Source organism: Notolepis coatsorum, assembly GCF_963971535.1.
Source record: "Notolepis coatsorum genome assembly, chromosome: 5".
In the NCBI taxonomy this organism is placed as follows: domain Eukaryota; kingdom Metazoa; phylum Chordata; class Actinopteri; order Aulopiformes; family Paralepididae; genus Notolepis; species Notolepis coatsorum.
Genome location: NC_140169.1, coordinates 115,126,352 through 115,149,641, shown reverse-complemented (window position 1 = coordinate 115,149,641; position 23,290 = coordinate 115,126,352). Strand labels below are relative to the sequence as shown.

The window sequence follows — 23,290 nt, the reverse complement described above, 5'->3', positions numbered from 1 at the left end:
GTCATCTACACGCACATACACGCACGCAAGCGCACACACCTAGCCAGAGACAGAGAGGCGGTGGCTCGGTGCTAGGGATGCCCCCTGAAACCCAGGAGTAAGCTCCGACGTTAACGGTACTGCTATCGGTAAGTTAGTCTATGAGCGGATTAGCTACGGAGCTAACTAGGGATGGGAATCGGGAACCGGTTCCTAATTGGCCGATGCCTGGAACCGTGTGGCTCCCGTGACTTTCGATTCCCTTATCGCTGCCAGGTTTTTCCTAGTTGCGCAATAATGTTAGCGTTAGCATGTAGCCATGGCAGACTCTATTTGATTCATTAAGGGCTCGAAATTGCCTGGGTTTTGGTAATATGCTCCCGAAATGCTCCCACTGTTTGGCTACTTCTATGTGCAGTGAAAACTACTTGAATGCTTTAGAACCTAGTCATTGATTTAGTTTAGCGTGAGCTCAAATTAGCCGCGGAGCTATCACTAGCTAACGTGAGCTAACGCTATTTAATCAAGCTCACAAAGAGAGATAAACAGCTGACAGCGGATAGTACAGGTACAAATACAATAAAACAGCGGGTGGGGACTGTTGTGTAAACCTTGTACTCTTTAGTTCATATATAATAAGAGCCGGAGTGTCTGTTTACTAAGTCTCTACTCTGAGTCTGTCAGACAGGAAGTACCATGGTGCAACATACAAATGTGTCCGTGTAGCAACACAAGCCAATACCTTACAGGACAGGGGCCCGGGGAGGGAGCTCTGTGTGTGTGTGTGTGTGTGTGTGTGTGTGTGTGTGTGTGTGTGTGTGTGTGTGTGTGTGTGTGTGTGTGTGTGTGTGTGTGTGTGTGTGTGTGTGTGTGAGACAGAAGTCAGAGGAATAACGACCTGTTATTCAATAGATTAAATTAGTTTAAGAATAAAAAAATAAATACATTTTAACACTTTGACTGCCTAAAAACGCTTTACAGCGTCATTGCTGGCCATGCTAAAGTTGCCGGGGGACGCTGTACAGCGTCCTTATATCAATATTTCAAAAATCTGGAATCGGATTCATATTCCCCCTCCGCTGGCCTGAGATCCATCAGCAGGACCCACTGAGCTCTCTGGCGGTTCAGGAGCGCCATCTGGTGGCCGATCGGCGCAACCGCTTAACAGGAAGCGCAGTAGAGGTTTTGCTGGTCGGCCCTATTACTTCCGGGGACTCGGTATAGGTTCCGGCACTCTAGCTCGTCCCTCTACATAGCGATCGATTGCCAATAACTCGATAAACAACATGATTTGGACGTATATACCATTATACAAGCTGGAGATGGACCGGGTAATAATATATCCCATAATGATAAAATTTCTACTCGACGATGATCGCCCAACGGCGCGCGGAGACTGGGGTGAGTTTCAGCGTGTAACGTTACCATCTTCGATACTAACTGCTTTTATCAACATTTGACCCACATTAGATGATTGGTATAACGCTGCCCACGGAATTATAAACGCCCCCTCGCCCATCCGGTCAACATCAGATGACGTGTAGTAACTTCTAGAAGTACGTCTAGTTGGAATTTTTTATATCGCGCTGATTGCCATCAAACTGTATTTCATCATCAATATAATGCATTTGGGGCTATATATCACGTTCTGGAGAAAGTTGCAGAAAGAGATGAAAACATACTTATACATTAGACCATACTTTACTATGAATATGTGAATGAAAAAGTTTAACGTTGCTACACAATGAACAATACATATAGGACTTTGAATGGGCCCTAATAATGGCAATGTAGCAATAGAATTTAAAAAGTTATAGCCCTGCAAAGAAGGGGACTTTCTCCATAGACAACTAGCGCTGGCAATCTATGGTATATCATTAATTTAACCCAAGGCAACCAAAGTGTTAAGAGAATCTCAAATACATTATTTTATTTAAGTGTAGGCTATAGTTAATGTTTTATTTTTTACAGTTTTTGTATTTTTCTGACATGGTAAATGGCTGCTTTTTTATATAGCGCTTTTATCCAAAGTGCTTTACAATTTGTTCCTTACATTTTACCCAATCACTCACACATTCACACAACGACGGCGGAGGCAACCATGCAAGGTGCCAACCTGCTCATCGGGAGCAGTTAGGGGTTAAGTGTCTTGCTCAAGGACACATCGACACGCTGCCCGGGAGGAGCGGGAATCGAACCGGGAACCTCCGGATTGCCAGACGACTGCTCTACCTCCCGAGCCACTGTCGCCCCTGACATGGGGGCTCAACAATAAATGACAATCAGAAATGTCAAGTTGCATGTTGTTATTCTAACCAGCTTAGTTCTGTTGCATTTCCAATTTATTTATTTAAATTATAAATCGATCAGGTATCGATAAGAGAATCGATAAAGAATCGAATCGATAAGCAGAATCGATAATGGAATCGTATTGATAAAATCCTATCAATTCCCATCCCTAGAGCTAACAGAGTGTACCATCCATCTGCGACGCAACAGTGGCAGCAACAGTGGACACGGAGTAATGTTAACGTTATGTGGAGTTCATACTACACTACACGTATGAACTCGACATAACGTTAACGTTACTCCGTTTCCATGAAGTGTTTAATTAGCAGCAATCCGTTGTTGAAAATGTAACGTTAACCGGAAAACCGGAAATGGGATGCGAGGACAGGAAGCCGTCATGAAGTCGGCTTCTGGCCCTTGTAGTCATATATATTGTAGTCTTTTAGTCTTATTAACTAAAAGATTTTAACAAAATAAAAAGCAGCAGCACTATTGGATAACTGAGTCATGTTTGCTATGTATTTCTTTCTTTAGGGGAGTAGGACATTTGTTTCACAGTTTTAGCATGATGTTTTATAGATGGCTAGGTTAAACACAGGTTTTTGTTTTTAAGTGGGGGGGTTTGATTTGATTGAAGTTTATTTCAAGTATGCAACACAACAAACAAACATCAAGTACAGATATAGCCTTAAGCCGTTCAAATAATAAATGTATACATACATGTAAATAAATAAATAGTTACAATATGTAATCTAATCATCTAAATCTAATCTAATATAAAAAAACGAAAGGCTAAAATGCTAAATATATAATCTAAGAATCCAATCATCTAAATCTAATATATAATATAAAAATGCTAAATGCATGAGTCTTTTGTCTTTAATGTTCGCTTGCAAACTCAAATACTGTCTTGGTAAGCCTCATAATGAATTGTTTGGGAAAAAAAGGAAAAACATTGTGATGTGTATCGTGTATCGCCGAAAGGTCAGAAAATATCGTGATATCATATTTAGGCCATATCGCCCAGCCCTAATTCTGACCCATAACACCACAGATGTCACTATCTGTGGACGAGGAATTGTAAAATCATGATCCGGCTAAACGGGAAGACACGTGAAGAAGCCAGGGTTGTCACAATTCGAGAGGTGAAGGATCTGGAGCCATTCAGATGACTAAACCCATCATGACGGAAGAACAAGGACATGACCGAGTGGGACTGCACACCGATAGAGATGAGTACCAATCGCTCTCAAAAGCTGAATACACAGAACACAAATTACATGATTTTGAATATGAATACTACACAGAGGAACAATTTAACAACAATGCAGCTGTGTTTGTCGACGATGACTTGAAATGCAAAGCAGTTGAATATATATATATATTCCATGAAATATGACAGAATCAACAGACGAATATTTATGTGACGATAAAATACAAGACTTTGAATGTGATATCGACCCAGAAAGACATGTGTTTAATTCCATTGAAGCCAATTGTAATTATTATACTGAGGAACAATTTAGTGAATGTATAGTATTAGATAACACATTTTCGTTAATACATTTCAACTGTAGAAGCCTCTACAAAAACTTTGATAAGATTAATGATTATTTGAATACTCTTAAAGGCAAGTTTAAGCTGATAGCCCAGCCTTATCGGAGACATGGTTGGAGGATGAAAGGGGTGTTGATTTCCACATTGACGGGTATGAACTATATCATATAAACAGAACAAGTAAGAAAGCAGGAGGTGTGGCACTTTTTGTGGATGGAGATTTTAAAATGTAAACCAGTTGGATATATGACAATGGCTATTGATGACATAATGGAATGTTTAACGGTGGAAATTGAAATGGAAAAAATAAGCAATATAATTGTTACTTGTATATACAGGAGACCTGGGTCAAAGATAGAAACATTTACAGATACATTGGATGATTTGTTGAGTAGGGTAAACGGAAATAAGACATTTATTATTTGTGGAGATTATAATATTGACCTACTAAAGGTTTCTAAGCACAAGGCTTCAGCAGATTTTCTTGAATTATTGTATGGAAGAGGGTTATATCCACTGATCAGCAAGCCAAGTAGAATAACAGAAACCTCTGCTACATTAATAGATAATATTTTTATTAATAGCTTTAAGGATAACATCATAAGTGGATTAGTCATAAATGATATAAGTGACCACTTACCTGTTTTTGTTACTTTTGATTGTCAATTGAAGAGAACAAAGGAGGAGGATGGGTACAGATATAAAAGGTTAAGAAGGGATGATGCTGTAAACATGTTCAGGAATGATCTTTTGAATGAGGAATGGAAGGGGGTCTATGTAGAAGACGTCAATGCTGCTTACAACACTTTTTTGGATATCTATCGGACACTTTACGATAGGCACTGCCCAATGGTTCAACATAAACAAAGAAGTAATGACAATAGAAAACCATGGATAACAAAGGGGTTAGAGAATGCATGTAAAAAGAAAAACAAACTGTATAGAGATTTTATCAAATGTAGAAAAAAGGCTGCTGAAACTAAATACAAAGTGTATAAGAATAAGTTAGTATTCATTATGAGACGGGCCAAGAAAGATTATTACAATAGATTGTTAGGCGAAAATAAAAATAATATAAAGGGCACATGGGACATTCTAAATAAGGTAATGGGAAATAAATCAGCGTCCATAAAAATGCCTAGCCATTTCATTAGTAATAGTAAGACTATAAAAAACATGAATGAGGTGGTTAATGAATTAAACTCTTTTTTTGTGAATGTGGGGCCAAATTTGGCAGATGCCATTCAAAAACACGATGAACCATTACAGGAAGGATGGAGAGGAGATAGTAAAGTACTGCAGTCTATGTTTTTAGGAAATGTCAGTGAAGCAGAAATCATGTCCATTGTATTAAAGTCAAAGAATAAGACATCCATTGACAGTGATGGGATAGATATGATTATAGTGAAGAAGACAATTGATTGTATAATCAAACCTCTCTGTTATATTTGTAATCTTTCTTTTCAGACAGGTATTTTTCCAGACAGGATGAAGGTAGCAAAAGTGATCCCACTTTACAAAGTAGGAGATAAGCACAGCTTCACTAACTATAGACCAGTGTCATTGCTCTCACAGTTCTCGAAAGTGCTTGAAAAACTGTTTTCGCATAAGTTAGATGGTTTTGTGGAAAAGAATAAACTGCTGAGCGAAAGCCAGTATGGCTTTAGGCAAAACAGATCAACAGCGACTGCCTTAATGAATATTATTGAAGAAATAACAACAGCAACAGATAAAAGGAAATTAACAATAGGGGTGTTTATTGATTTAAAAAAGGCATTTGATACCTTAGATCATAATATTCAAATTTCCAAATTACGTTCATATGGTGTGAGAGGAATGGTTCTTGAATGGTTGAGTAGTTATCTCCACAATAGGCAACAATATGTGCAGTTGGCAGATGTCAAATCTGAGTTCATGAAGATTGAATGTGGGGTACCGCAAGGTTCGGTTTTGGGGCCCAAACTCTTTCTTTTATATATTAATGATATTTGTGATGTTTCAAAACTATTACAGTTTGTCTTGTTTGCTGATGATACACATTTTTTTTGTTCTGGAAATAATTTAAAGGAACTAGCTGAATATATTGTGTATGAAATGACAAAGCTAAAGAAATGGTTTGATGTAAATAAGCTATCACTGAATCTGAAAAAAACTAAATTTATGATTTTTGGCAATCGAAAACTAGATGAAAATATAGTACTGACCATAGATGGAGCTGATATAGAGAGAGTTAATGAATTTCGTTTTCTTGGTGTGATTATGGATGATAAATTAACATGGAAATCGCACATAGCACACGTTAAAAAAAAGATGTCCAAGAGTATTTTTGTTATGAATAAAGTAAAGGATGTGTTAGAGTATGAGGCAATGAGAACACTCTACTGCTCACTCATCTCACCTTATATCAGTTATTGTGTTGAAGTATGGGGGAATACTTATGGGACAAATATAAAACCATTATATATACTACAGAAGAGGGCTGTACGAATCACACATAAAGTGAGTTATCGAGAACACACAAATATATTATTTATTAAATCTAGAATAATTAAACTTGAAGACATGGTTAAGTTTCAAACAATGTTAATTATGTTTAGGGCAAGAAATAATACACTGCCAGAAAAACTACAAAATCTTTTTCATTTAGAAAGTGAGTTTAGTAGGAGAAAATACAATTTTAAACATCAGTTTGCACGTACCACACTTAAACAGATGTGTCCTTCAGTTATTGGTGTAAAGTTATGGAATTCTCTCCATAGCGAGCTTAAGGGATGTAACAGTGTTTATCAATTCAAAAAAATGTATAAAAAAAAAATATTTAGTCAGTATGAAAATCAAAATGTGATCTGAATAGTGAGATATTTTTTTTTTCTCTTCTCTTTCTTTTCTTTTTTATTCTTTATCATTATTATTATTATTTAAATTTTTCTTGTTTAACTGTGGATTGTGTTTCTTTTATAATGGTATAAATGATTATTTGTGTAAATAAGGTTATACGCCGACCATTAAGAAAATACATGTTAGTTTAGGAATAAGGGGCAGGTAATTATAAGATTTATTCTTCTTCCTGCTCCTTTTGTCCATGGAATGGCTATTTATGATTTTTTAATGAAGAAACTATGATTGTATTATTCCATGTGGCAAATAAAAACTCTGAACTGAACTGAACTGAACTGGTTAACCCTTTCTCTGCCACGCTTATATCCATCAATGTTTGATCACTGCCAGCTCTATTTGTCTCTGGAGATGTTCACCTACTTTGCAGGGCTATAACTTTTTAAATTGTATTGCTAAATTGACATTACTATGGCCCATTCAACATCGATTAGCTATTGTTCAGGGTGTAGGAACGTTTGACTTTTTCATTCACACATTCATATAAAAATACTGTCTAGAGTATAAATATGTTTTTATCGTTTTCTGCAGTAATTCCTAGAACGTGAGATATAGCCATTTATGCATTACATCATCAAATGCAGTTTGCTAGCGATTGATGTCAGATTAAAAATTTCAATTGTACAAGGTCCTAAACGTCATGACTCATCATCTGATGTTGACCGGAGGGGGGGGGGGGGGGGGGGTCGTTTATAATGCAATGACCGACGTTAAATGAATCATGTAGTATGGGTGATATATTGATCATAGCAGTTTGTATGGATAATAATAATCAAAAACGCTGAAACTCACCGCAGCTTCCTCTTACCGTTGGTTGATCAGCGTGGAGCAAAAAGTTCGCTATTATGGGATGTTGATCTAGATTCTAGATCAGGGCTATTCAACTGGCGGCCCGCGGTCCAGATCCGGCCCGCGGGATGATTCTGACTGGCCCGCCAAAGATGACATGATAATAAAAAAAAAAAAAATAAAAAATAAAAAAAAATCATGTCAACGTTAACACGCACAATTGAGCCAAAAGTCACTAAATTAATGACAGATTTCATTGATAAATTGAGGGAAAACTTTGCAAGTCGATTTGATGAATTTGACATGTCCAGAGAATTGATGCATTTTGTGAGCAACCCATTTGCCAATGTAGCTGCTATTTCCACAAAAGGACAAGAGTTCCTTGCATCACTTCACATTGATGAAGGTCTCCTGCAACTTGAAATAATTGACATGCAAGCATCATCTGCTCTGAAGCAGGCACTTGAGAATGAATCCACAACAACATTTTGGATAAAGTGTATTCATGTCAAGACATTCCCCAAAATAAAAACGCTGGCAATATCTGTGCTAACAATGTTTGGCTCAACATACACCTGTGAATCCAGTTTCTCTCACATGAATGCCATTAAAACAAGCAACCATGCCTCCTTGACAAATGAGCATTTGCATCACTGTTTGCGGGTAGCCCTCACTTCCTATGAACCCTCTTTCTCTGCCATTGCCCAGTCAAAGAAGTGCAATCGCTCTCATTAGATGTGTGTATGTAGGCTAGGCCTGTCTGCCCCCCACCCCCTGATGTTTGAGAGTTAAGAGTCGACAATAAGTGCTAATAAGATGCTGTGATTTGCTGTTGTTGCACAGAAATTAAGCACTTTTTCATAAGCTCAGCTGCACTATAAATGTGTTTTTTTGTTCAAGTGTTGATGTTAGAATGTTCAGATGCACAGGAGATGTTGCAGTTGTTGCACAGTCATAAATGAAGCACTTTTTGCAGGAGATGTTGCAGATGTGGCACATAAATGAAGCACTTTTTTTGAAAAGTATACTACTTTTGCAATGTAGTTAAAGGGGAACTATCTTATAAATGGCCTTTTTCAGTGTTTAGCATTGTTTCCTAGCTATGTGGACTTATATTAATATGATCTATGTCTCTAATTCTCATATTGGCGCATTCTTCCAATTCTCCTCTCACAATATTCACCCTCACTGAACTGAGTCATCTGAAAATGTGCTGATTTGTGATGTCAGAGAGACACCGCTGCATGATAATCAGCTGAGTTTCCACACAGTTCCCACTGTGGTTGGAGCCCATGAGGCTCAAAACGGCTTAAGATCTTGAGGTAGAAAAATGCTGTTTTTGAGTACTTGATTAGAAATACAAAACAATGAATTAAAAAAAAAAATTACAGAGGTGTTCCATAAACCCACAGGAATTGTGTAAAAGTGCCCAAATAGTGAAAGAAATAGTAAAATAGTTCCCCTTTAAATAAAAGTTGTGAAAATGTGGTTGCGTGTTGTGTCAAGTGTATATTATATTCATAGCACAGGGAGGCGCCGTGGCAGTCCGGCCCCTGGCCCCTTGGGTTTCTGACAATGTGGCCCCCTGAACAATTTAGTTGAATAGCCCTGTTCTAGATGAACCATTTCCGGGTTGTATAAAATATATACGTCCAAATAACGTTGTTAATTGAGTTATGGCAAGCGATCGATTATCCAGTGTGTCAAGATGGAGTCCCGGGAGCGATCGCGAGTGGCGGACGGAATAGGGGGGACACCAAGCACTTCCGGCCCCACTTACCCACTTCCAGTTTGGCGATCGGCCACCAGGTGGCGATATTGAACCATTGGAGAGTTGAGTGGAGATCCCCAGCACCCGTCAAGGATCCGTCGGTGAAATATGATTACCATGGCAGATTTTTTTAATATTGATCTCAAAGACGCTGTAAAACGTCATTGGCAGATTACGCATGGCGAGGAATGACGTCTTAACACGTCATTGGCGATTAAAGGGTTAACACTTTAAGTGCCGAAAACATGTTTAGGCGTCTTTCCTAGCCATGCTCAAGTTGCAGAGGACGCCCTAACTCGTCTTTAACACTTTAACTGCCGGAAGACGCTTTTAGGCGTCCTTCCCCGCCATGCTCAAGTTGCCGAAGACGCCGTAACTCGTCTTTGATATCAATATTTCAAAAATCTGTGATCGGAATCATATTTCCTTTCCGGGGCCCTGAGACACAAGTGTGATCTCCTCTCAATCCTCTAGCGGTTCAAGACCGCCCTCTGGTGGCCGATCGGCAGATCGAAAAAACGGATGTTACCTTTAACCCGGTAGGACTCACTCCATATGGGGTCCGGGCACTCGCTAGTGTTAGAGAGACTCAGTCTTCACACAGTGAACATTGATCGCTGCAAATAACTCGAAAAAACAACATGATTTGGACGTATATATTATTATACAACCTGGAAATGGACCGGATATTTCTATATCCCATAATAGGAAAATGTCTGTTCCACGCTCATCGCCCAACGGCGCGAGGAAGATACGGTAAGATTCAGCGTTATTTTTCAATGTGTACGATACTAACTGCTATGATGAACATTTGACCCACATTAGATGAATGGTATAACGCTGCCCACGGAATTATAAACGCCCCCTCGGCCATCCGGTCAACATCAGATTACGTGTAGTAACTTCCAGAAGTCCGTCCAGTTTGATTTTTTTATATCGCGCTGATTGCTATCAAACTGTATTTGATCATCAATATAATGCATTTGGGGCTATAAATCACGTTCTGGAGAAAGCTGCAGAAAGAGATGAAAACATACTTATACTTTAGATCATATTTTAGTATGAATATGTGAATGAAAAAGTTTAACGTTCATACACCCTGAACAATACATATAGGACATTGAATGGGCCCTAATAATGGCAATTTAGCAATAGAATTTAAAAAGTTATAGCCCTGCAAAGAAGGGGAACTTCTACATAGACAAATAGAGCTGGCAACCTATGGTATATCATGAATTTAGCCTTAGGCAATCAAAGTGTTAATATCAATATTTAAAAAATCTGTGATCGAAATCATATTTCCCATCTGCAGCCTTCACACACAGTTCTGAGCTCCTCTCAATCCTCTAGCGGTTCAAGAGCGCCATCTGGTGGCCGATCGGCAGAAGCGCCAAACAGGAAGTCATGTGGATGAAGTGGTGATCACCCATATTACTTCCGGGCACTCGCTATAGGTCCCGGGACTCGAACTCGACACAATACATAGCGATCCGTTGCCAATAACTCGATAAACAACATGATTTGGACGTATATACTATTATACAACCTGGAAATGGACCGGGTATTTCGACATCCCATAATGGAAAACTGTCTACCCCACGCTGATCGCCCAACGGCCCGAGGAGACTGGGGTGAGTTTTAGCGTGTAATATTACCGTGTTCGATACTAACTGATCTGATGGACATATGACCCACATTAGATGAATGGTATAACGCTGCCCACGGAATTATAAACGCCCCCTCGCCCATCCGGTCAACATCAGATGACGTGTAGTAACTTCCAGAAGTACGTTCAGTTGGAATTTTTTACATCGCGCCGATTGCTATCAAACTGTATTTCATCATCAATATTAGTGATGCACCGATGTGAAAATTGTGGCCGATACCGATAACCGATATTAATATTGCTGTTCTGGCCGATACCGATATTTACCGATGTCGATATCTCTGTATAGAAAACACTTTTTTATGATAATCAAATAAAGAGCTATTTTCCAAAACGCATCATTTTTTTTACTTTTGTAACTTATTTTCAGAAATGACTGATTTTTGAAACTATTTAAGGCCAAAACATGTAAAAAGAAAAAAAAAGATTAAAAAAAAAAAAAAATTAATATCGGATATCGGCCCCATCTTGATATCGGACCGATACCGATGTGTAAAAAAACGGCCATATCGGCCGATATTATATCGGCGGCCGATATATCGTGCATCACTAATCAATATAATGCATTTGGGGCTATAAATCACGTTCTGGAGAAAGCTGCAGAAAGAGATGAAAACATACTTATCCTTAGACCAGGGGTCAGCAACCTTTTTGACATGGAGTGCCTGTTTGAAATATAGTTGTAACTAGTGTGCCTCAACAATATTCCATGCATCGTATTTTTTTTTTCTCATAATCAGGTATTTTTTAGGGATGCACGATTGATTTTTGACACCGATACCGATAATATATATATAGTTAAAAAAAATATACATATTTTTTTTATCATTTTTTTTTTTTTTTTTTGTATTTATAAGCTCCGACGTCATCAGTACTGCTACCGGTACTCGAGAAATTATGGAGTTTTTTTTTTAGGAATTTAAACATCGCAAACTAATCTTGTTGGCAGTTGTCTGCGCGGGGAGCTCTGTGCTCTCTGCCTGCAGTGTGCTCTCTCCTCTCTTCCCCTCCCACACACACAGACACACTCACTCACTCACACACACACAGACACGGGTGCTGCGCTGCCGAGTAGGCTACAGACAGCTCTGCTCTCATAATGGCGGACAGAACGAAATGTTCAAAAGTCTGGGTCTATTTTACTAAAGTCGATCTATCTATCTCTCCTCCCTCGGTCTCTCTCTGCCTGCGCGAGCGGGCTGTGCTCTTACACACACTCACACACACACACACAGGTGCTGCCGAGTAGACAACTCTGCTCTCGACAGCACCCGTGTGTGTGTGTGTGAGTGAGTGTGTGTAAGAGCACAGCCCCCTCACGCAGGCAGAGAGAGACCGAGGGAGGAGAGATAGAAAACGGCCAACAAGATTAGTTTGCGACGTTTAAATTCCTCAAAAAAAGTCTGGGTCTATTTTACTAAAGTCGATGCTGACAACGCTCGTTGCCACAAGTGCAACAAGACATTTGCCAGTAATGTATAAGCGCTGGTACTTGTCAATGTGGCTGGCGGGGAGATAACGTTAGCTCCGAGTAGAGTAATGGCTGACAATCCGGGGGTAAATAAACGAACGAGAGCTTCTGATTGGTGGTAAGAAGAAGAGGTGGGTGCAAGCCGTGGGACGTAATTGGCAGATCGACTGTCTGTCTCCGAATGTAACGTGACTACGTCACAGCCAAGAAAGGGAGCGCTGGATTTGTGAAAAACTCCCTGTTCCTAAACCACACGCTATCAGTTTTACCACAGTACTGGCAAAACGGGAGGAGGCTATAATAAAAACAAGCGCCCTTCATCCAAATCCACCCACACCGGATTTCTTTTAACCAAAAAATGTATTATATGTTATCGGAGCTATCAATAACGTTATCGAGTTTATCGAGATGACGTCATAATTGCTGATATCGGCCCGATAATTATCGTGCATCCCTAGTATTTTTAATGATAATTTTTACATTATTACATCATTATTGTTATTGTTATTATTAACAATATTATTATGATGGTTGCATCAACCCTAAATCTGAGTTGGGGGGGGGGATGCAATGCAGACAAACAGCTGCATACAGTGCGACCATTTCACTCACATTTGCCCATTCATTTTTGGACACATCACACACCATCGGTGTGTGTACTGTACGTGTGCCGTCATAGCTCCACCTACAGGCCTAATGGAGAACACCAGGAGAACATCAGGATGTGAATGGAGGGTGAATGTGAGGTATATCGTGTAAATAAGTTTTGATTGATCGCAAGACTACACTGTAAAAAAAATAATAATAATAAGTTACCAGAACTTTCAAATATTGAGTTCAGTTACTGTGCATTAAGGTTTTCAGTTTTCAATCCATAATAAGTTAACAGAAAAATAAGTACACAACCACATTATTTCAACCTAATAAAACTATGTTTATTGTCATTGTTTTAAGAACACAAGTTCTTAAAGATGTAGCAATGTATTTCCAGCTAAATTGAAATAATAAACAAATAAAGGGTCTCAATTAAATATGTGGTAGTAAAAAGAACCTGTGGGAGGATTTCAACAAGATAAATGCGACAACAGTGCAAAATATTTCACTATAATATTTCAAAAAAAAAAAAAAAAAAAAAATTATTAATTATTAATTAATTTATACTGCTGCCCCCTGTGCCTATGCAAATGCCCCCGCGTGCCTATGCAGCCACGCGTGCCTAGGGTTGCCTACCCCTGCCTTAGACCATATTTTAGTATGAATATGTGAATGAAAAAGTTTAACGTTGCTACACCATGAACAATACATATAGGACCTTGAATGGGCCCTAATAATGGCAATCTAGCAATAGAATTTAAAAAGTTATAGCCCTGCAAAGAAGGGGAACTTCTCCATGTTAAATAGAGCTGGCAACGGATGGTATATCATGAATTTAGCCTTAGGCAATCAAAGTGTTAATAATGTAAAGTTGTGAAAAAACATCAACAACAAAAACCACCAAAAAAAACTATTCTAGGAAAGTGGGTTCTAATAATCAGATGGCATAATTAACCCTTGGCTTCACTACAGGAAATATAATGAATGAATTTAGAATAACTTTTATACTGAAAACAACAATTGGTATATTGTAAGGTAAATGGCCTTGAGACCAAAGAATAAAGGTATGACATATCAATGAATACTAAGTTATGATGTAAAAAAATTAAAACATTGGATGATAATCTGTTTTTTTGTGTTTTGTGCTGAAAAGGTGTGTGAACTTTCTATCACATTAGGAAGGTTAAATAGTTGCTCCAGTTAGGATTCAAGCGATTCCAACTCCGTCACTAAAGCAGAACTAAATATCTCTCCACAAAACTAAAATAATGTAAGACTGGATGCATGGTGGGGGAGAGTCTTATCAATCATCTGATCTATGCTGATGATTTAGTCATACTGTCCCCCTATAGTGCTGGTTTACAGCAATTGCTTAAAGTCTGCTCTGTGTATGGTATACAAGATGATATCAAATTCAACCCTAACAAGAGTGTTGTTATAATAGTGAAAACTAAGGAGGACCAGAAGCAAAAGTTTTATGGGCCCATAAAACATTTATTCAGCACTTTTGAATGCATACATTAATTCCAGACTGACTGCTGAAAGATTGTACAATTTAAACATTTTCTCTTAGCATACAGCAAAATCTGCATTAAAGTCAAGTGCATTTTCTTTTCTCTGTAGGATAACTACAACAAAGTGCATTCAGAACAAAGCCACGGTGCTTTAAAACTGCATAAAGATCTGCATAAAAACACACACAGGGGGAGTATAGCTTATAGCAGACTTAATGATGTTACTGTAGTGGCTACTGTATATAATTCACGGCGTTCATACATGGAAGGACTGTATTTACTACATCTCCCATGACTCTTAGCGGGGGATGACGTAGCTTACGAGACGGGTCAAAGAGGAATGGAAGCATTGTTAGCTAGCTTAACGCTAACGTTAGTTAAAGGTTTTTAACCGCGACGGGCATATAGTAATGGCGAGGATATAAAGCATGTTAAAGACACATTTATTGGATGTGTTGCTCGCGGAGTTTACATAGAAACAGCACGACTCCCAAGAGGAGTTAGTTATCACAGGCTGCAGAACGCAGGAAGAGCTGCCAAGCTGCTCACGTTATACGTTGCGCATGCTTCCGGTATGTCTGTAGCCGCATTTTGATTACGTCATCACAACAACACTTTAGGTTACGAACGTTACGTAACCCTGTTCTTTGACATTCGTGATATATTTTCGGTGCTAAAACCCTTTCGGCCGAAAGCCGAAAGAGCCTTTTTAACAATTTTCGGCCGATAATTTTCGGTGGCCGAATATTCGGTGCATCCCTAATGTGTACTACTGATAATGTGAAAATAAGCCTGTTCAGAGCCTATTGTACTCCGTTTTATACTGCCCACCTCTGGTGTAATTATAGCACATCAAAAAAAATAAAAACTGCAGGTAGCATATAATGATGCATTTAGGATCCTCCTTAACACTTGAGTGCCAACGACGAGATTTCTCATCCTAACTCGCCATGCGTTGTGTGCCAATGACGAGTTCTCGTTATTTAATCGTTATTTATTTTATTAGCGATATCCATTCATTTTTCATCCATCTAGCCTGACGTTATTATTGGGAATGGCTCTGAGCTCGAAAAGGGCAAATACCGCCCCATATCGTCTCCCGGATGGTAATGCACATCATTGGATTGGATTGGGTGAAAAAGTGCATCGGAAAAAAAAACTCCGGTCCACATTTTACTTCTGGGGCATGCAACCTGATACTATTGCATTCATTGAGGGGACTGGAAGCAGCATGGATTATGTGTTTCGGAGTATAACGTTGGATCAATAAACGCGATCGATATTAGGAATGGCAATCAGGAATTGGATTCATCTTTTTGCAGAAGATCTGATCTGAGGTAAGGACTGTATGTTACCAGTTTTGGGTTAATTGCCGAAGGCATTCAAAATATGTGTGTTCCTTATGTTTCTCAGGCCAGGTGGCCCATTACACCATGAGCCCATCTCCCGTTTCCAAAATGCATTACAGACTGTTTGAAAAAGCTGTTTTGCTATGATAATTGGTAATGACTAATGAAATATCAAAATAATGTTCAATAAGATGTATTTGTGTTTAATAAGTTGTTTTATTCAGAAGTTAACACAAATAAATAATATTACCAGTACAGTACAGTATCTAGCACACTCTCAGGAGCAAAACAGAAAGAATCATTTCAAACTTGAACTATGCGACATGGCTTGAATCAACTGCTCCAGTGGAGTTGCTCAGTGGCCAATGGTGTCAACTGTGGTTGTACTGGGCAGCTCCCAGGTGTGAATGGAACTGTGTGAATGTGAAGCAGGGCGTTCCTGAAAAAGAGCATTATGTGCTCAGCGAACCTACCCTGGGTAAATAAAAGGTAAAAAAAAAAAAAAATGAAAAAAAAAAAAAAAAAAAAAAATTTTTAGATTAATGCGTTAATTATATTATCGCGCGATACTAGTATAGCGTTAACGCAGCACGTTAACGCTGTTAACGGCCCAGCTCTATTTTAACCCATTCTCCGCCGATGACGTGTTAACACGTCATTCTCCGCCATGCGTAATCTGCCAATGACGCCGTAAGGAGTCTTTGAGATCAATATTTCATATTTTCGTCATGGTATTCACATTTCACCGACGGAGTCTTGGCTGGTGCTGTAGGACTCCGCTCAACTCTGCAACGCTTCAATACCGCCACCTCGTGAGTCATGGCCGATCGACGAGTTGCCAAACCGGAAGTGGCCGGAAGTGCTTGGTCCGTCCCCTATTCCGTCCGGCCACTCGTTATCGCTTCCGGGACTCAATCCAGACACCGTGGATATCGATCCGTTGCCATAACTCAATAAACAACATGATTTGGACGTATATTAGTATTATACAAACCGGAACTGGATCACCTCGATCAACATCACATAACTGGGATCTGTTTGCGCCAGTGTGATCGCCCAACGGTAAGAGGAGGCTGACGTTACTTTCAGCCTGTTTGTTTATTATTATCCATACAAACTGCTCTGATCAATATATCACCCATACTACATAAATGATTTAACGTCGGCCACGGAATTATAAACGACCCCCCCCCCCCTCCGTTCACCCGCAGATGATAAGTCATAACGTCTAGGGCCATGTACAGTTGAAATTTTTAATATAACATTCATCTGTGTCAAACGGCATTTGATAATCTAATATATGCATTTATGTCTATATCTCACGTTCTAGGAAATACCGCAGAAAACGATAACATATTTATACTCTAGGCGGTATTTTTGTATGAATGAAAAAGTAAAACGTTCCTACATCCTGAACGATAGATAATTGATGTTGAATGGGCCATAGTAATGTCAATTTAGCAATATAATTTAAAAAGTTATAGCCCTGCTAGGGCTGGGCGATATGGCCTAAATATGATATCACGATATTTTCTGACCTTTCGGCGATACACGATACACATCACGATGTTTTTCTTTTTTACCCCAAACAATTCATTATGAGGCTTACCAAGACAGTATTTGAGTTTGCAAGCTAACATTAAAGACAAAATAAAATACCCATGCATTTAGCATTTTTATATTAGATTTAGATTATTAGATTATATATTGCATATGAGATATTATATGATTTAGATATGAAATATGATGAATTGAAAATGGGGGACCCTGATGTAAACAAGACTAAAGTCTTTCTCTGGTCTGCATCCCCTTAACAATTGTATGTATTGAGCTGTACTGTACCCATTCTGCAATATGTTAAAGTTTTTAATCAATCAATCAATCAATAAATAGCATTTTAGCATTTTTATGAAACTACTGTATATATGTATGTCTCTAAATGTTTTGATGAATTGAAAATGGAGGACCCTTATGTAAAAAAGCCGAAAGTCTTTTTCTGGTCTTCATCCTCCTGTACTGTATTGTACCCATTCTGCAACCTTTTAATACAGTTTTCATTCATTCATTCTGACGGAAACATAATAATTTTGATTGACAGTCGAGTCTGCCAATGACGTCACACCGCTTGCACCCGCCCTGCTGTTCTTAGCACCAATCGGCAAGCGCTATTAGTTTTTGACTTCCTGAATGTCCTGTGTGCTGAACATCAACAAAGCTACTAACGTTAGCTCCCCGCGGCCGTCGAGTAGGAGACCAGTGCTCCACAGGATGACTAAATGAGGCATAATGATTTTACTACAACGAATGTTATAATAAAAGCCTTTCCATACATCTGTCTGATTGAAAACTTTATTAACAGACCGTGGAATGGGCATATCTCAGCACGGGCTGAGATATGAACGAGTAACGTGTGGACAGATTGACGCGACACAATCCTCTTGGGCAAAACATCACGATATCCACGATACGTTGAAAAAGTGTATCGTTAATGAACTGTACCCGATATTTATATAATATCGTCATATCGCCCAGCCCTAAGCCCTGCAAAGAAGGTGAACATCTCCATAGACAAATAGCGCTGGCAGAGGGTACAGCGATGGATATAAGCTCCGGCAGAGAATGGGTTAATCTACGTTGTTGTCCTTGTTTTTTGTATTGTTTTTAATGTGTAATATGGACCTTGAGTCTGGAATAAAGTCTTCATCATCACTCTCTCAGGGACAACTAAGGAATTCTAAACTTAATGGCTGTCTGCTTTAGGCTCGAGGGTGGTGCGTGAGTAAGACTGATATTATACCTCCCATCCTCTCCATGACTGCCCCCAGCACCAGGCCCGCGCACGTCTCAAACACCAGCACTTTGCTACCGGCGTGGATGTTCCCCAGGGTCAACATCTGGGCTAGTGTGTCATACCGCAAGTGACTACAACAGGCAGAGACAAGAACACACACAGACAAGACACACAGTACATGACACAAGGATACATACGTCAGCTTTTTAGGATACGCAAGCTCTTCCCAGCAGAGCAAATCCAATAATTTTCATGGTCATGGGTTCTGCCTTTTGGTGTTGCCATGAGATCACTCACCATATCTTTCCTGGTTCTCTGCCGTGATACATCATGGCCATGATGCGACAGGAGGGCTTTAGGATAGTCACACTGTTCTCATATCTGCAGGAGCACGAGACAACAATAGTAAGCGCACACTGTACTTACAGTAGCCTACAGTTTCAATTTAGACCAAAGATATTCAAATGAAGGAGGATAACGCATTAACCGGCTGTCGTGTGGCAGTGAAAGGGTTAACCTTCTGTGTATTGTCGCAGTGAAAGGGTTAACCGTTTGGTAGTGTGGCAGTGAAAGGGTTAAAAGCTGCACTAATGGTTTGAGAATGGAACCGTTCTTAAAAAAATGTAAATAATTTTTTTTTTACCTTTTGACTTCCCCATACCCAATTTAGTGGTCATGCCAATTCCCTTCCTGTTCGTTGTGCGCATTGCCCTACTGTCTGTCTGGGGAGGGTGTAGAGTAGACTATCACATGCATCCTCCGATACATGTGGAGTCGCCAGCCGCTTCTTTTCACCCGACAGTGGGGAGTTTCACTGGGAGAACGTAACGCGTGCCGAGGTTCACACTATTTCCCCCAGATTTCCCTGCTGAACAGGCGCCTGACCGACCAGTAGGAGTCGCTGTTTGCAATGACCAGTCCAGGACTCATACCTCACTGGCTTCCCACCTGCAAACACTGCCAATTGTGTTCATAATGACGACTGACCAAGCCGGAGGTACCCTTGACAGCTGGATTCGAACCCAGAGTCTCTGTGGTGGTAGGTGGGTGCTTAGACCTCTATGCTACCCAGCCCTGGGCGGGACTTTTACACCGATCGTTAAACACTGAGATCTGGACAAGTATCAAACAACCCTGAAAATAGTAATACCCCCATCAATTTAGTGTCATAATGTTCAGAACACCTTCAAACTGTCTAGTCTCCTAAGGTCACTGACCTATGAGGGTGGTCAGCCTGCCAATGTCCCGCCTTGTGTAGGTCACGTGACGCATTGCAGGAAGTGAGAACGACTTGAGTGAGTTATCGTCTTCGTTGAAAGATCACCAATTATACCATGGCCTAGGTGAATAATACATAATTCCGATTTTTTACGACTCACTTCTTCTTTTTCTTCTTGATGTACTTGGCCTGTGCAAACTCTGTCTTGTTCCTGAATGTCGTGCTGTTCTCTATCAGATGCTGGGTGATTTCCTGGGGAGAACAAAAACAAGCACATTGCAGTGTCTCAAAGATACCGTGCACGTACAATGACAAGGATGTGTCCCCTCTGCTTTAGCTATCTAATCCCTGTTATTTCATTATCCATTTTTTATGTCTAATAATAATGTCTCATGGTCCTATGAGCCCTGTACATTCTCTCCCACTTTGCAACTGTGTAGTGTCGCTGTTGACAACAATGTAATTTCCCCCCAGAGATAATAAAGTTCTCTCTTATCATATTTTAATATCCAACGGCAATGCCGAGCAACAGAGCGTCATTGTACTTTGTAAATATGAAATTGCAAGTTTTTTCTCTCCATGTACCTCTCCCTTCAGACCTTGCTCTTTGAGCGTCTCAATGTCATCCCTGGTCAGCTTCTGGGACTTCCCATCATCCATTATGTTCCGGTTGTCTGTGCCTGCCTCGATGGGGTCTGGGGGAGGAACAAGGCAGTCAAACATTCAAGTTCACTGACTGTGGTAACATAAAAATAGCTAGCTGCTGTGCATGCTCTGTGCATGCTCTGTGCAGCTCCAACAATAAAGCACGTTTAGTTATGCCCGCTTGCCGATTAGATACCTGTGGAACTCTCTGTGCTCTCCGTCTTCTTTGGTTGTAGCGTCCCACCAGACGCGACTTCAAATGTGGTTCTGTATAACTCCCCCAACGCATTGTCCAGGAAGAACCACTGTTTCTCAAAGGACACCTTCCTAGATTCGTGGAAACAAAGTCAAATATATATTATTAGCTGAGAGACAAAGACAGGAGTGAATGAATATTAACTTACTAGCTAAGTTAGCTACCTGCAAGTTAAACGCACCAGGGTCTAACTGCTGCGTTAACTGCTTCCCAATTAACGTTAGTCGATGGAACTACTATTACACTACTACATACCTAGGTTCCATCCTAGAGGCAAATCTTTCCTGTGACAAAATGGCATCCAATGTAATCAAAAAAGTCAACCAACAAACTCGATTCTTGTACCGGATCTCCTCTCTGGTAAACAAGAATACCCTGAAGACTCTGGCAGGAGCACTCACAAGGGTACTACGACTATGCTTGCACCTCATGGTACCAAAGCACCTCAGGCTCAAAGGCACTAAAAAACAAATTACAAACATCTCAAAACAAACTGGTCAGACTACTGCTTGACCTGACTCCTAGAACCCACCTCACCCCTGCCCACTTTGACAACCTAGGATGGCTTAGAGTAGACGACAGAGTACAGCAACTTGCAATGGGCCTGGTCTACAAGATACACTACACCACTAAGGTACCTGTAAATATCCTAACCCAACCCCCTCCAATGTACAGTCATTTACCTAGTATGGTTGTCAATAGTTCAATGTACAATTGTGTTTGTTTGTACAGTGTCTCCTCCCCCCCCCCCCCTCAATGTACAGTGTTACTTGTTTATACAGTGTGCCCCCCGCCCCCCCCCCCCCCAACCACCTCCAATGTAAATTACCCAGTATGGTTGTCAATATCCCAATGTACCCAACCCCCCCCCGACCCAACCTCCTCCAATGTACAGTTTCTACGTCAAATGTATATACTCCCTTTTCTTGACTCCTTCTGTATCACAAACAGTACTGTATTTGCAAATCTGGTATGTCATAAATGTATAGATGTAGCAGTACTGACTATCTGTATGTCATGTATGTCATATATGTCTATATTAATTGAAAATGGGGGACCCTGATGGAAACAAGACAAACGTCTTTCTCAGGTCTGCATCCCCTTAACAATTGTATGTATTGAGCCGTACTGTATTGTACCCATTCTGCAATCTGTTAAATAAAGTTTTCATTCATTCATTCATTCATTCATTCATTCATTCATTCATTCACCCATGTACATGTCAAAATACTTCCCAAAGGTCAGTGAATACCACGATCACAACACCAGAGGGAGCTCCACAAATCATGTTAAACCCAGATTCGGCTCAAACAAGGGACTAAACACGTTTCGCAATTATGCCACATCAAAAGCTGTAAAGGAATGTGAATCACTACCCACTTTCAAAACCACTCTCAAAGAACACCTACGGGAGACTGCAATTCGAAACTGGCCCCTGCAAATGTCCCAAGTACCCAACCCCCTCCAATGTACAGTAAATGTCCCAAGTACCCAACCCCCTCCAATGTACAGTTACTTATTGAGCTGTACTGTATTGTACCCATTCTGCAATCTGTTAATACAATTTTCAATCAATCAATCAACACTAGTCTGGGGTAACGTTAGCTACGTTTATCATCCAATCCATCCATCCTGGGGACCTCACCTAACCAGGAAGACTTGCAATCAAGCTAACTGTACAACGAACATTAGCTAACAGCAGCCCGTCGCCTTTACATTGATTTGAGACGCTTATTTCACGGTGTACAACTTACTTCTTCTTCTGTATCTGCACCGATTTGTAGATATCCCCTCGTTGCAATACAACGTAGTCACCCTCTTTGATTTTGTATTGGGAGTCATCGTCCCCACTGTCCGCCATAATACAGATGATAACGCAACGTGTTGGTGAGAGCTGGAGGGTTAGCTAATGCTACCTTCTTCAGCACACTATGTACTGTTGTTGTTATTGTTGTTATTAAGGCACGAGCTGGATAAGGCACTGTCACGCACTAAAGTACCAACAAGGGGATGGATGGCTATTGACTCTCTACTAGTCGCACGTGTTCGCTTCTATTTCCTTAGCATTGCACGATAAGTCGATAGCCGATTGCACTGATGCCTCGCTGCCTGCAGGAAGTGCGATGATTTCCCAACAGGTCGAAAAGTAGATTTCAGAACTATCGATAGATGTTGAATCTCGAATACACTCTGACGTCACGAGACCGCCGCCATCTTGGTATTGGGGAAACAAACGGATTTCTACGATCAAATGTATGCGTTGAGCTCCGTTTTTATTACATATTTGTATCACATTCTTGTTAATCTCATAACCTTTTCATATAATTTGTTTTGAAAATATTGAGATCAACATGGCATTTCACTATTTCGAAAGCCTTTCTGGTGATTCTAAGTGCATGTTTTCCCCAAGCCATAGACATGCACTTAGACAGAAAGTTAAAAAGACAGGAAGTTGACTTCATTCCATGGTCATATAGAACATTGAAACAGGTCGCGAATAATAAT

The 23,290-nt window shown here is 40.0% G+C and overlaps 1 protein-coding gene across 1 annotated transcript in view; it reads right to left on the bottom strand.

Annotated features, from left to right (window-relative positions):
• The window catches only part of trmt6 (tRNA methyltransferase 6 non-catalytic subunit), a 35,627-nt gene extending 12,773 nt beyond the window's left edge, over window positions 1-22,854 (bottom strand). The window contains exons 1-6 of the mRNA XM_084314683.1: window positions 22,540-22,854; window positions 20,726-20,856; window positions 20,470-20,579; window positions 20,045-20,136; window positions 18,963-19,046; window positions 18,672-18,796 (exon numbers count right to left, since the gene is read on the bottom strand). Of these exons, the coding sequence (XP_084170809.1) occupies window positions 18,672-18,796; window positions 18,963-19,046; window positions 20,045-20,136; window positions 20,470-20,579; window positions 20,726-20,856; window positions 22,540-22,646 (649 nt within the window). The 5' untranslated portion in view covers window positions 22,647-22,854. The remainder of the gene's footprint in view (window positions 1-18,671; window positions 18,797-18,962; window positions 19,047-20,044; window positions 20,137-20,469; window positions 20,580-20,725; window positions 20,857-22,539) is intronic.
• Window positions 22,855-23,290: the final 436 nt, after the last annotated feature.